Source organism: Xenopus tropicalis, chromosome 5 (assembly GCF_000004195.4).
Source record: "Xenopus tropicalis strain Nigerian chromosome 5, UCB_Xtro_10.0, whole genome shotgun sequence".
NCBI lineage: Eukaryota > Metazoa > Chordata > Amphibia > Anura > Pipidae > Xenopus > Xenopus tropicalis.
Window position 1 is genome coordinate 58,689,345 of NC_030681.2, and position 13,984 is coordinate 58,703,328.

Here is a 13,984-nt window from a genome sequence, read left to right on the forward strand (position 1 = left end):
AAGGAAGCGCTCGCAGCTACCCCGGGCTGGTGCTGTTCTCTCCCAACAGGGGCACCAGCCCGGGGTAAAAGGTAGGCGATTCAAGTCACTTGGGGGTGCCTAACATTTTGGCACCCCCAAGTGACTTTGCCTTTCCATGCCCTTTAAGGTCCTCCACCTACCATTCATTTTGTCATTAGTACCAATATGTACCAAGACAGCTTGGTCATGCCCAGCCCCACCCAATAATTTGTCAACCCGATCAACCACTTGCAGAACCCTGGCACCAGGAAGACGGCAAAGACAGTTGTAGCAATTTGATCGACAGTTTACCATGTCAACTTTCTTAATGATTAAATCCCCTATAACCCAATCTGTTTAGGCCTAGCTCTGCTCTCCTCCCCACTACTACTAGAGAAACTGGTCTCCTGGCTGTTAGAGAGATCAGCCCCATCTAGAACTGCTATTCCAGAGTTAACGCTCCCATCTTCTTCACACAATCTGGCAAATCTGTTGGGATGCACAAACCCTGGCACAGCCTTCCTCTTCCTTTTTCCCACACTAGATTTGAAAAATTAAATTTTATTGATTAAATTTAATTGAAAAATTAAACCTCAACAGGGTTTAAACCCCAAACTTTGAATAAAGTTTATAAAATACAGTATACATAGCCTTTTTTTGTTGATTTGAAGAAAAAATTGTTTCAACCAGCCACCACCCTGTTAGTAAGCCTTAGCGTGCATTGACAGACACATTTACTGATACATTTACTGACACTGATAAGATTTGGGAGAAATATAATAGGGCTTTTAGTTCATGCATATTTTGTAAGATATTGGTTATACACTAATTGATTTTCTAATTCAAGAATTAATAAGGGTTCATAAACCGAGAGAAGATTTAACTGTAAAATCATTGTACTGCACATCAAATATTGGAAAACCTGCACCAACAAAAACATGTGCAGGTAGTTAAGTAATTGTATATTTAAATAAATTTAGTTTATTTAATTAAGTATTTTAAAATAAATAACCAATAACAGATAGTTACATATATTTATTACAACACAATTTAATTTAGTGGATTTGAATGTAATTACATGTACAGTAGTGATTTGGATTACTGTGGTTTCTCTAAAAGCTATAGTTCATTAACAAACTTTGATATGGAGAAATATAACAGGCAAAAGAATAATAAGTCATTATTTTGTTTTTTAGCTAATCACAAGCATGCTAGGCTGCTACACATAAACACGTAACAGGATTGGATAGATAGACGAACCAATGACAGGCTGTTTTTTTAAAATCAATTAACATTCGTTGGAGCATGCTTACTAAGCTCTTGAAGCAGACAGTGCCCTTGCTGTGTGTGATGTAATCATGCTTGAAGGGAGGGGGGAGAAGCTTGGAGCAGTGTCACTGATTCTGTTGCAGGAGTCACATATTGATGGTCAGTTTGTTCAGCAACCGTTCATTTTAAAAAATGGATGTCAATTAGTAATATGTTTGTTTGGTGCCCAGAAATAACATAACTATTTTTATAAAAAAGGAGAACCACCCCTTTAAGAGATCGCAAAAATTGGACTTATCTGAGACAAAAACAGTGGGAACCCAGCAGGGGAAAGGGGGCAATGGACAAGAGACAGATGAAACCTTATTGATCATCAATTAAAGTGACCATATACTAGCTCCTATTCATGTACAGTTATTACAAAGAGGAGCGTCCTTCTCCTCCCAACCATAACTTTGAGATGGTAAGGACGAAATCTTTTCTACTCTGAGGGAGATGACAAGGACTAGATCTAACTTTCACCCCTGGGTCTGTTTTAACTTTATGTGATATAAGATGTGTCTTACCAGGCAGTTCTGAGAACACATCTGTAAACTTTGATATTAAAATCAGTAGATCACTTTTCTGTGTTATCATTAGCTGCTGACCAATAGGTACCTGGGGACTTCCAGTACCTTTACCATTTGTTCATGAATGCACATTGGCACATGTTCTGATGCAGACAACAGAAAATGTTGTCAACACACCCAAAAACGTCAAGATTCTCACAATTTCCCACCCCCCTCTGCATGCACATTAACATAATAAGGAGCCATTGTGCATGTGAATTTCCAGTGTCTCTTCCAGTGGTGCACATACACATTTACAGAAATTCCTGTCAGCAGGTAAAGTTTTTATATTAACAAGTGTTCAGTGCGAGTAATTGTGCAGCCACCAGATTTGCCAGAAATAAATTTTCTACAAGTACACCTGATTAATGGTAATCTAAAATAAACAGGTTACTTGTTGATCACTTTCCCCCTCCACCTAAAGAAAATTTCCTGCAGATGCGTTAGATATTGTTTGTAACTAACATATGCCAAAACCTTTGTTCAACAGAACTGGAAAAACCTGTTCTTTGTCTGAAATGTGCAGAGTGGGTAGAGCCAGTGAATCCTATTACATCACAGTGCAATCCTGTCTGTGTCCTGTAGTGGGAATCAGTAGCCTTTGTTTCTTTGTTTTGGTAGGTTACATAGCATTAACTGTTGTCAGGTTGGTTTTTCTGCAAACACGAATACAGCAGGCTACAAAGAACATGCCATGAAAAAGCAAAACAGTGTTATAGAAGCACATTGTCTTGCTGTCTGATTGACATTTTTTTTAATCTCTTCCTGATTTAAAATGGCAGTGACTGTTGCCCTGTAGGAGCTGACACTGCAGCTAGCTAAAAGGAGAACGGCAGCTGGATCAGTATTATAAGAGCAGAAATGGGTCTCCTGTGTCAAAGGTGCTTGGAGCTCTTGCTAGATATTGTGAACTTTGTCAAGAGACTCTCCTCCAGAATTGTGGAGCGTATCAAGGAGTGTATGGTGCTTGTACGTGAGTGCTGCTGCATGAAACCTAAAAGCTTCAAAGTCAGGCATCTATATGAGCCTGTCCTTCCGAACCATGAGAAGCAAGCTGCCCAAGAGTTCCTTAATCACCTGGAAGCGGGTAAGGTTGGCTTTTTTTGACTAAATTACTCTATTAGCAGAAAGGATTGAACACTTTATACCAATAATATACTATTGGTACAGCAGTAGAAGGATGGGTAATATAATAAAAGCTCAGTACGTGTGAATGCACCATAAGTTGTTAAGCCTGTGGTGTTTGTCTAATCAATGGTCATGTTAAACATTTGCTTGCAACCAGCATTGTGCTGTGGAGAGACAGTGGGGGCTGGGCGCATCCATTATTGTTTTGCTTACTGTTCATTAAACTGCACGTGTTTACTGAGCTCTAGTCAGTGCTCTTTTTGATGTGCTGATCCACATATCCTTGCAAAACCTATAACTATACAGATATGCTAATATATATTATGTACAGGTTTATAGAGTATAAACACATTTATTGTTTCTTTTTGTTCTTATACTTGCTTTAACCACTTGCTGCCAAGCATGTAACTGTTACGTACAGGTGAAGAAAAAGAAGAACGTAAGAATGTAAGTTATGTTCTTGAAATGTGATTCTAGGATTGGTTCATCTTGAGATTGACCCCAAACAGCAGACATGTTGCAACCATATATCTTCTGATTGGATCCTCCATTAAGCTGCCTGTGCAGCACTCCAGCTATTGAACTCATTTATCCTAACCACTTTTTTTTATTTTGCACACTTTTTGCATATATTTACACACCTGCAAACATCATAATATGCAACTTTAGCAAACGTATATTTGAGTTTTTGTCATAAAAATGGCATTTTGCAGAATAGTGGACTAGTGGATCAGATAATTTTAAAAAATTTTATTTGTATTTTTTTTAGTTTGTTTTATTAGACAGCTTTATTTTGATACTGGTTGCTTAACTCCTACATGCATAGTGCTCCTCTTCTTAAAAAAAGGCACAGGCCTGGTGCGAAATCCCCATTTTCTTCTGAGGCCCAGGCATCTCCTGTGCCACCCCAGGGTGAAGAGAAGAAAATGACCACCCCCAGGGAAAGAGAAGAAAATGACCAAGTACCCTGGGCCTGTGCATTTTCTAAATTAGATGATGGCTGGCCTGAAGTAGGAGGTAAGCGGCTAGAATCCCTACCATTGCGTGTCCTTTGAATTTTTTGTGTCTTTTTAAATATACAGTGGGGATCATTTATTAAGGCTGGGCAAATTTGAACCTGGACAGTAACCTATAGCAACCAATCAGTTATTAGCCTTTTTTATTCAGCTGCAGCAAATACCTGATTGGTTGCCATGGGTTACTGCTCAGGTGCAAATTTGCCCAGTCTTCAAAAATTACCCCCAGTGTGTTTTTGAGGTGGCTGAAATGCAAACCATAAAATATGTATGCACAATGTATATTTTGGGTTCTTTACACGCCACATACTTAGGTAAACTTATGCATAATGGCATTGAATTGTTCAGAGCCCTGGCATTTATATTTATGTTAGTTGTAAAGCTGGAGGTAACATATTTTGGGCCACTTTTCAACAAGTTTTGGGCCAATATTCAGAAATCTTATTGAAATTTTCAAATTTGGCAAAGATTTTCTTTTAACTATAAAAGACATGTTTACTACTTTGGATTAATCAGAATACCAAATGTATTTTCAAAACATGTGATACTGAAATCCCTGATAACAATTCAGAACCAATTAGGCTATTAACCAGGACAGCTTTACTTAAGGGATACCTTTAGGCTAATGCCACACGATGCGTATGGCATATATTTTCCTCAAGCCGAAAAACACTTGCCAAGAATATGCATACCTGTGCCTGCACCCGAATGAATGGACTACGTTGCATTTTCTCGCGTTTTTATGCGGATATCTGCTACATGTGCCTGCACCCAAGCATATTCCATTCATTTGTGTGCAGACACAGTTAGGAGCGTATGGCGCGTATTCTCGGCAAGCGTTTTTCGTACTAAAAGGTAATTTAAAGGTGAACAGCCCCTTTAAGATGCTGGGGGACATCTTTCAAAAAGCATGTTTCCACACAACCCCCTGTTGGGGTTGCTATCTGATTTATGTGCATGTTTAGTGTCACCAAACATGGTCAAAAGTACAGGGAGCTTTCAACCAATTATGAATAAAAAATTCTCTTTACAGTAAACCCCACACACAAAAATGTAATCAGTGAACAGCCTCTTTGAAATCTTTCAGTACCTGCCACACTGGTTGTCCAGAGGTTAATAGTAAGGCTGCAACATCCCCTTAATCACTTGCACCACTCAGCCCCCTCCCTCAGGAATTTTCTTTGGCTGTTGGCTTGTGTGCATGCTCAGTTGTTCTAAACTGAGATTACGAAACACACCCTCCAGTCTAGCAGCCAGTGAAGAGATGGCACTGCTGGTTCCCATAGAAACTCAGCTCTAGCTGTCTGCTTCAGTTTTTTTCTCCTAACCTCCTCTCCTGAGATCAGCTCAAACAAAGCAGAACTTTTTTCAAAGACAGTTCTGCCTGTGTGAGCCTGTATTCTTGATGAAATGTAGGCTGAATAGGGGTCTGTTTGTGTATGCTATTTGCAGATTTAAATGTATCTGATTATGTATCAGAGGAAAAATGGCCACCGGGTGAAAGCTGCTATTTGCTTTAGGAAAATTTGATGGTGCTAGTGAACAGAGGGGATATATGCAGTACAAATGATGCCATTTGGGTGGGGGAGACATGCCCAACTGATATACATTGTAGGTAAATGTAGGCTTTACATGTCCTTTAAGTTTCTAGTTCTAAGGTGGCCATATAATCCATCAAATTACAAATAATGGAATTCTTCTCAGCGTAGCTGGATTCCTTAGGAAAAACACCTCATGGTTTTCTCAGAATGAGAGAAAGCTTTATATTAATTTATATTGTCTCACAGCGTAGGTGGTTTTTCACGGTGAGGGCAGTGAGGTTGTGGAATTCCCTTCCTAGTGATGTGGTAATGGCAGATTCTGTTAATGCCTTTAAGAGGGGCCTGGATGAGTTCTTGAACAATCAGAATATCCAAGGCTATTGTGATACTAATATCTACAGTTAGTATTAGTGGTTGTATATATAGTTTATGTATGTGAGTGTATAGATTGGTAGGTGTGGGTTGTGTGTGCTGGGTTTACTTGGATGGGTTGAACTTGATGGACTCTGGTCTTTTTTCAACCCTATGTAACTATGTAACAAATCAAGTACTTCCTCAATAAATTAAGAATGTCATTATAAAATCATTGTTACATGAAATTACCACCCAGGATATTAGAGCAGATGTTTTCTGGTGTTACTCTGCTGGATATGCAGTTTAGGTGGTCCTGCATGCAATTTAACCATTTTGAGAAAAAAGTAATCTAACATAGTTACATAATTAAAGGACAGGTCAACCCAGAATATTATTTTTTGCCTAATAAACAAAAGAAGAAAACAAAGAACTAAGAAAACAAAATTCTAGGAACTACATTTTTTTGTGTGGTCCCACAAAAAAATGTGTTCATTAATGACTTAAGGTAGGGTATTCTAAGTAATGAATCAGTGTTTGCAAATGACACAAAACTCTGCAGCCCAAGTAATTTCATCCAGGATGTGGCATCCTTGCAGAATGATCTTGACAAACTGGCAAGATCAAACCAGCAGAGGAGATATGGGGGCACATTTACTAACCCACGAACGGGCCGAATGCGTCCGATTGCGTTTTTTTCGTAATGATCGGTAATTTTGCGATTTTTTTCGGCGTCTTTAAGATTTTTGCGTAAAAACGCGATTTTTTCTGCGTCTTTACGATTTTTGCGTAAAAATGCGAGTTTTTCGGCGTCTTTACGATTTTTGTGTAAAAACGCGAGTTTTTCGTAGCCATTACGAAAGTTGCGCAAAGTCGCGATTTTTTCGTAGCGTTAAAACTTGCGCGAAACGTCGCGCCTTTTAAGTTTTAACGCTACGAAAAAGGCGCGACTTTGCGCGCAAGTGTTAACGCTACGAAAAAATCATGACTTTGCGCAACTTTCGTAATGGCTACGAAAAACTTGCGTTTTTATGCAAAAATCGTAAGGACGCCGAAAAACTCGCGTTTTTACGCAAAAATCGTAAAGACGCCGAAAAAAACGCAAAAAATACGAAAAAGTTTCCAATCGGAATTTTTCCAATTCGGATTCGAAATCGTGTCTTAGTAAATCAGCCCCTAAGTGTTGATAGAACCTGGGATATGAAAATATGCATGCCATTTATACCTTAATGGAACTGTATTAGGCCGATACATAATAGAGAAGGACCTAGGGGTACTTGTGGATAATAAATTAAAATATAACAAGCAATGCCAGTCAGAAGCTGCAAATAAAAAAAAAGGTTTTCAGGTGACACTGCAAAAGCTTCTTCCCCCCAAGCAATTAGAGTTCTTAACTCAATACTGTCATAAAGAAACTGCCTGTCGAAGTTTAGTCCATTGCTATATTTGATCTTTTATATTTTATTCTTAGCGTAATGCACCATGGGGCTTGGAGAATGTCATTTCAATACACTGTATAAAGGTATATGGTTTGTATTGACAATAAAGGAATCTTGAAAATATGCAGTGCTTTTTTGTCTCCAATGCACAAACCGGACATATGTATGGTTAGTCTTAGGAATGAAGAAAGACTAGCCAAGTTGGGTTGTTTATGCTGCAGAAGAAATGTTTAATGGATTGCAAAATGGAGTTAGATGCTTTTTAGCAAATGAGAAAATACAGGGTTACTTGGTACAAAGCTCACATACTGCCAAACTAGGGATGCACAGATACCCAAGATGCCACTTAAATTGGCCAACATTTTTTCACCTTATCTAGGCATGCCGAATTCTGTTGGCTACTAGTGACAAGTTAGTAGATTTTTTAATGTGCTTTCCTGTTTAACTAAACAAATTTCTTCTAACTATTATAAGTGACCTTTATAAAAAAAAAATACATTTCAAAAGCAATTGTGGAAATGCTTTTCTAGGCCCAGAAAACCATAAAGCAAAAAGGGTTAACTAACATTCCCTAAACAACTGTAAATTGGATCAATATGGTTAACAAGTCATTACCATCAAGGAAGACAATATGTAAAGGCATTTGGGGGAGATTAGTCACCCATGGTAGCAGAGATTTATCACGGGTGACTAATCTCCCTATGGGGCATTATTATTATTCTCCTAAAACATGTTTGATAATGAATGTTAAACCTAACAATGGTAGCTACATTAAAGGAGAAGGAAAAGCAAAGTCCCTTGGGGGTGCCAAAATGTTAGGCACCCCCAAGTGACTTGAATCGCATACCTTGTACTCCGGGCTGGTGCCCCTGTTAGGAGAGAACAGCACCGCGTGCGAGCGATGCAGGAAGGAGGAAGCGCTACAGGTACCCACCTGTAGCGCTTCCTCCTTCCTGTATCGCTCGCACGCGCATGTGCAGTAGAGTGAGAAGCCGAACTTTAACAGAGAAGTCGGCTTTTCACTCTACTGCACATGCGCCTGTTGTGTTAGTCTTAGTGAAATGAAGCCGGAAGGAGGAACGCATCGCTCCAGGTACCCCAGGCTGGTGCTGTTTTCTCCTAACAGGGACACCAGCCTGGGGTACGAGGTAAGCGATTAAAGTCACTTGGGGGTGCCTAACATTTTAGCACCCCCAAGTGACTTAGCCTTTCTTTCTCCTTTAAGATAAAAACTGGCAGGTTATATATTTGTTCCATTTATTCAAATTGGTCAAATTATTTAAATGTATTGCTGACTATGAGACAGGCCTTAACTCAGGTCACAAAATGGTTGATTCATTGCACCTAAATAGATGGGATAAATATAATCACTTGGACTCTTGTGGATTGTACCCATGTAAAGGGCTTCTCTATAACAGGATGCCTTTTAGGTAGGCCTCTGTTAGTGGTGTGTAACTTGAGTTAAAAAACAGAAGTCAAAATAGTGGTCAGTTTACTACAAGGTAGAAGTGTAGTTTAAACTGATTTAAAGTACTAGTGCTTATTTTCATTGCTTGGTGTCTATTCTGCTGAGACTATATAAGACAAATGTTAATATAGTTTTTATTTCTTGGTGACTAAGGGAGTTAACATAAAGGGTACTTTGTGAATTTTAACTGTGATAATGAGCAATAGAAACACTGAAAGTCTAAAATCTCAGGTTAAATATTTGAACAGTAAATTGCACTAAAACAATCAATTGACAATAGAAATAGAAGCTAATTCAGCAGAGAATAGCTGGGGCAGGGGTACTGGATCTGGAGGAAGCAGGATGATGAGACAGCTGGTGGAGTAGCAATATGATACCCGACTGTAGGGAATAGGTTTGCCAGATTGTGGGAGAAAGATGGGATTGCAAACTCAGCATTGGCAGCTCTACCAGCCCCTACAGTAGTGGAGTAGAGGAGTCCAGGGCTAGGCATAGGCAGATTGTGGTTGTAAGGTCAGCTGTTAGGAAAGCAGGGTAATAGGTCATCCTGTCAAACAGTTCTTCCTGGGGCAAGGGTTTGGAACTGTAGTTGATTAGGTGGTGCTAGGAAATTACCCTTGATACATATTGGTAGGAATGACAAAATAAATGGTAGATGGAGGTTGTGGGATTAAAATTCAAACAAGGGGCTTGGTATTGCTGAGACTTGGTGAGATGAACCATGTGATTGGGCTATACCTTTTTAGAAGTTATGTAAAACCAAATGAAAGACATGCACTAAGGAAATCACAATGAAAAAAACTTTGCACTGTGTGGAGTGTCTATTGGTATAGGTATCAGACAGACTAAACATTACTAAAGTGAGGAGAATGAATACCAGCTACTTTTACAACAGGAAAAAAGCTTCATAACTAGATGAAGTTTTAATTATGGGTGACTTCAGTCATACAGAGATTTACTGGCATAATCAGGTCACCAAAGAGCAAACTATTTGTGAATATGCTAAATGACAACTTTTTGTTTCCAGTAGCAACAGATGCTGTCTTGGGTCTTGTAACTACTCTTATCAACCAAATTTATTTAAAGCATTAGTGCAGGTAAAAATGTAGGGAATAGTGATCACAATCTGACCTGCTTTAAGATTATATTGCAGGGACAAAGGTATAAATGAATAACTAAGATAGTAAATTTAGATGTGCAAATTAAGGTACTATCGGGGCATCTCTGCAACTCTGTTTTAATTCACAAAATTAAAACAGAGTTAAACACAAAATGTAAATAGAATGTATTTTTTTTAAAAATAAATATATAACCAAATATTATATATTATATTTTTATATTCTGTTCTAGTCATGGAGTCAGCCTGAATGAAAATGTGATGATTGTTGGATGCCCAAAAGTGGGTAGAGCTGTGAAAAGCCAACAAGATTTTACCTATTGACTTGACGGAAATTCAGCCTACATAGTTACATAGTTACATAGGGTTGAAAAAAGACCAGAGTCCATCAAGTTCAACCACATCTCTAGGAAGGGCATTCCACAACCTCACTGCCCTCACCGTGAAAAACCACCTAAGCCTGCTGCCATTCTCACAGTAATAACACCAGGGTCCCCAAACTTTGCAGAGTTAGGCACCAGGTAACTGCGGTTCAAGGTTAGAAAAAGTGGGCGAAGCCACCAACAGCCAAATTTTACCTATTGAATTTTATTGGTTTGATCAGTCACTGAATGACTAAATATTCAAGTTTTTTTTAAGTGGGCGGAGCCACCAACAGCCAATCAGGTTTTACCTATTGAATTTCAATGTGGAAATTCTACCTGCTGCCATTCTCTTAACACCAGGGTCCCCAAACATTTCACAGTTGGTCACTAGGGGACTGCAGTTTTAGTTTTGAAAAAGTGGGTGGAGCCACCAACAGCCAATCAGATTTTACCTATTGAATTTTATTGGTTTGATGCCAGGGTTCCCAAACTTTGCACAGTCAGTCACTGGGTGACTATGTACTCAAGGTTAGAAAAATTGGACTGGGCCACCAAACGCCAATCTCATTTCTTTCATTGTTTTCAGTGGGGAAATTGGATTTTTTTTGGTTTAAATTTAAAATGCTGCCTTTCTCAACCTATTTCACTGGGGGACTGCAGTTCAAAAATAGGAAAAGTGGGTTGGGCCAATCAGATTTTACCCATTTAATTTTATTGGTTTAAATTTAAAATGCTGTCATTTCATACTATTTATGCCAGGGTGCCCACTGTTTGTCACTGGGTGACTCAAGGTTAGGAAAGGGGGCATACCCAGCAACCACCAATCACAATTTACTTATTGACTTTTATTGGTTTAAATTTTAACTGCTGCCGTTGTTTAACTATTAATCCTAGGGTCCCTAAACTTTGTAGAGTTAATCACTGCGTAACTGTAGTTCCAATCAGATGTCACTCGTTGACTTTCACTGGAGAAATTTAAATTTCTGCCATGCAGACTCAATTAAAACCAGGGTCCCCAAACTTTGCACAGTGGTTTTTACTATATAACTGTGGCCCAAGGTTAGAAAAAGTGGACGGAGCCAACAATAAATCATATTTCATTCAGTGATTTCACATTTTTCAAACCAACATGAAGTTTGTACTCCCATACTAGTTTAATTTATTATCCACAAGTACCCATAGGTCCTTCTCTATTATGTATCGGCCTAACACAGTTCCATTAAGGTATAAATGGCATGCATATTTTCATATCCCAGGTTCTATCAACACTTAATCTCCTCTGCTACTTTGATCTTAGCAGTTTGTCAAGATCCTCTGTAAGGATGCCGAATCCTGGATAAAATTACTTCATCCTGCATAGTTTTGTGTAATTTGCAAACACTGATTTATTACTTAGAATACCTTACCTTAAGTCATTAATGAACAAATTAACTAAATGTGGATCCGACAGAAAACTTCCTATGTACAAGATCCTTTAGCCAGTTTTCTATCCATGTACAAATAACATTTCTGAGACCAAAAGACCCTAGTTCAGGAAACAGCTTATTATGTGGAACTTTATGAAATGCTCCTACTTAATTCATCATAAATAACAATCAGATTTGTCTGACATGATATATCCTTAATAAAACCACACTTATTGCTACTCATAATGACATTCTTCAAAACATACTCATGCATGTGGTCTCTTAACAAACCTTCAAATAACCCACCACATAAATGTATGGCCTATAAATGCCAATCTGAGATTGTAATGCCTTTTTAAATATTGTAATAACATTAGCTTTCCTCTAGTCCTTTGGTATCATGTCAGGTGAAAGTGAGTCTGAGAAAATCATGGTGTATTTTATCAGAACCTGGTGCCTTGTTTACATTAATTTTGAGTAAACATTTATGTACCATATCATGTGCCAGCCACTGACTTGAATGAGCAGGGTCTTGAAACTTCTCTATTATATACACAGAACAGAAAAAACTGATTAAAGACATTTGCTGTTCCTGTACCCTTTATATGGGAGCCAAACTCCCATAAATTCTTTTTTCTATTAATATACTCAAAAAATGTTGCAGTGGTTAGTCTTATACTGTGCTGCAATCGTTTCCTCATTTTCTATACTCAAAATTTCAGTAACATAACTGCTGTGAATTCTGAAGTTTCTCAGGGAAAATGCATACCCCCCAACTGTCCCACTTCGTGCGGGACTGCCCCGCTTTTAATAGCACATCCTGCTGTCCTGGATAGTTCAATGAATGTCCCGCATTTCCGTAAAAGATTATAGCAGGATATGCTGGGGTACTGTCTATGGGGGCACTGTGTATGGGGGGTACTGTCTATTGGGCCATTGGGGGCACTGTGTATGGGGGGAAAAACTGGTACATAGTTATAACTCACTTATAACTGACTGCCTTCTCTCTGTATTTGTATTTTATATGTAGAAGTTACTATATTGTTTTCCTTAGGTAGTACAGTATGAGGGTATAGCACATTTGCATATGATCCCACAATTTCAACTAAATAAAAGGAGTATTTTTAGAAAAAAATGGGGTGTGTTAATTGGGGCGTGGCCACAAAAGTGGGCATGGTCAAAAAAAATTTGCAGTGCTGCGCGTACCAAATCTTTTTGTCCCTCTTTTCATTTTTCAAATCTTGCAGTTCCAAAATGGCTAACAAACAGCCTGAACACTAAGCCATTTTCTTATAACTCCACAAATGCTTAAATGTATCCAGAAAACTCCACTAATTGTCAAATCAGTGCTGGGTCAAGTAGTATTTGCACCCAAGGCAATACTACTTAGCCCGACATGTCCCCACCCTCCTAACATGTCACCTTAACCCCCCCACCTGGCCCATCCCCCCTTAATTGCCACCTGCTTCCTTTTTTCTATTGGATGCTCAACCCTTGCTCTCCCACCACCCTGCCTCCTCCCTTCTCTGATTGCAAAAAGGAGGAACATGCAAAATTACTTGCCACGTTAATTGTTTGTTGCTTTCTGTTCCTCAGGATTGCATCTCCTTGCCTCTGCACCCAAGGCAGTTGCCTATCCTGCCCATCCCTAGTTCTTGCCCTGTGTAGAATTATAATATACCTCATATTCAGCAACAGGAGCTTCTATCTTTTTCCCACACAAATCTTTTCTTTGGATGCAATGTTTAAAGGGCAACTATTATCCTGAAACTGGACCACCAGAGGTTAATAGAGCCCTCGCTCTGGTTGGGGGAAACAATAGTTTAATAAAAAATAAAAAAAAATAGCCTCAGCCAGTGCTAGCCTGCCCACACCGGGAGTGAGCTCCCTTAGCAGGCAGGCAGCCATGTTGTGGCACAGAAATGCACATAAGGATCGAGTACCACAGCTCCTTTATTATGTGCAAATGTGTGACGTATGCAGGTGAGTCACATTCAATGCTCCTACATCACACACATGGGCATAACGAGCAGCAAGCCATGCATGCGCTTGAGTGCTAAGTAACATGGCTGCCTACACTGGGAGCTCCCTCCCGGTGCGGGCAGCCTAGTGCTGGTGGGGGGCTGTTTTAAAAAAAATATATATATATATACTTTTTAGCTGTTTAGTATATCCAATTGTCCATACTCCCTTTAAACATCAAAACTCTCACTCACTTGGGTGCTGCATATGGTTGTATTAGATATCTCTCACCAAAAGTACCGCGCACTCCATTA

The 13,984-nt window shown here is 39.0% G+C and overlaps 1 protein-coding gene across 1 annotated transcript in view; it reads left to right on the plus strand.

Moving 5' to 3' along the window:
* Positions 1–2,456: 2,456 nt before the first annotated feature.
* The window catches only part of LOC100496743 (vacuolar protein 8), a 49,443-nt gene continuing 37,915 nt past the window's right edge, over positions 2,457–13,984 (plus strand). Inside the window, exon 1 of the mRNA XM_031902262.1 lies at positions 2,457–2,964. Coding sequence (XP_031758122.1) covers positions 2,739–2,964 — 226 coding nt within the window. The 5' untranslated portion in view covers positions 2,457–2,738. The remainder of the gene's footprint in view (positions 2,965–13,984) is intronic.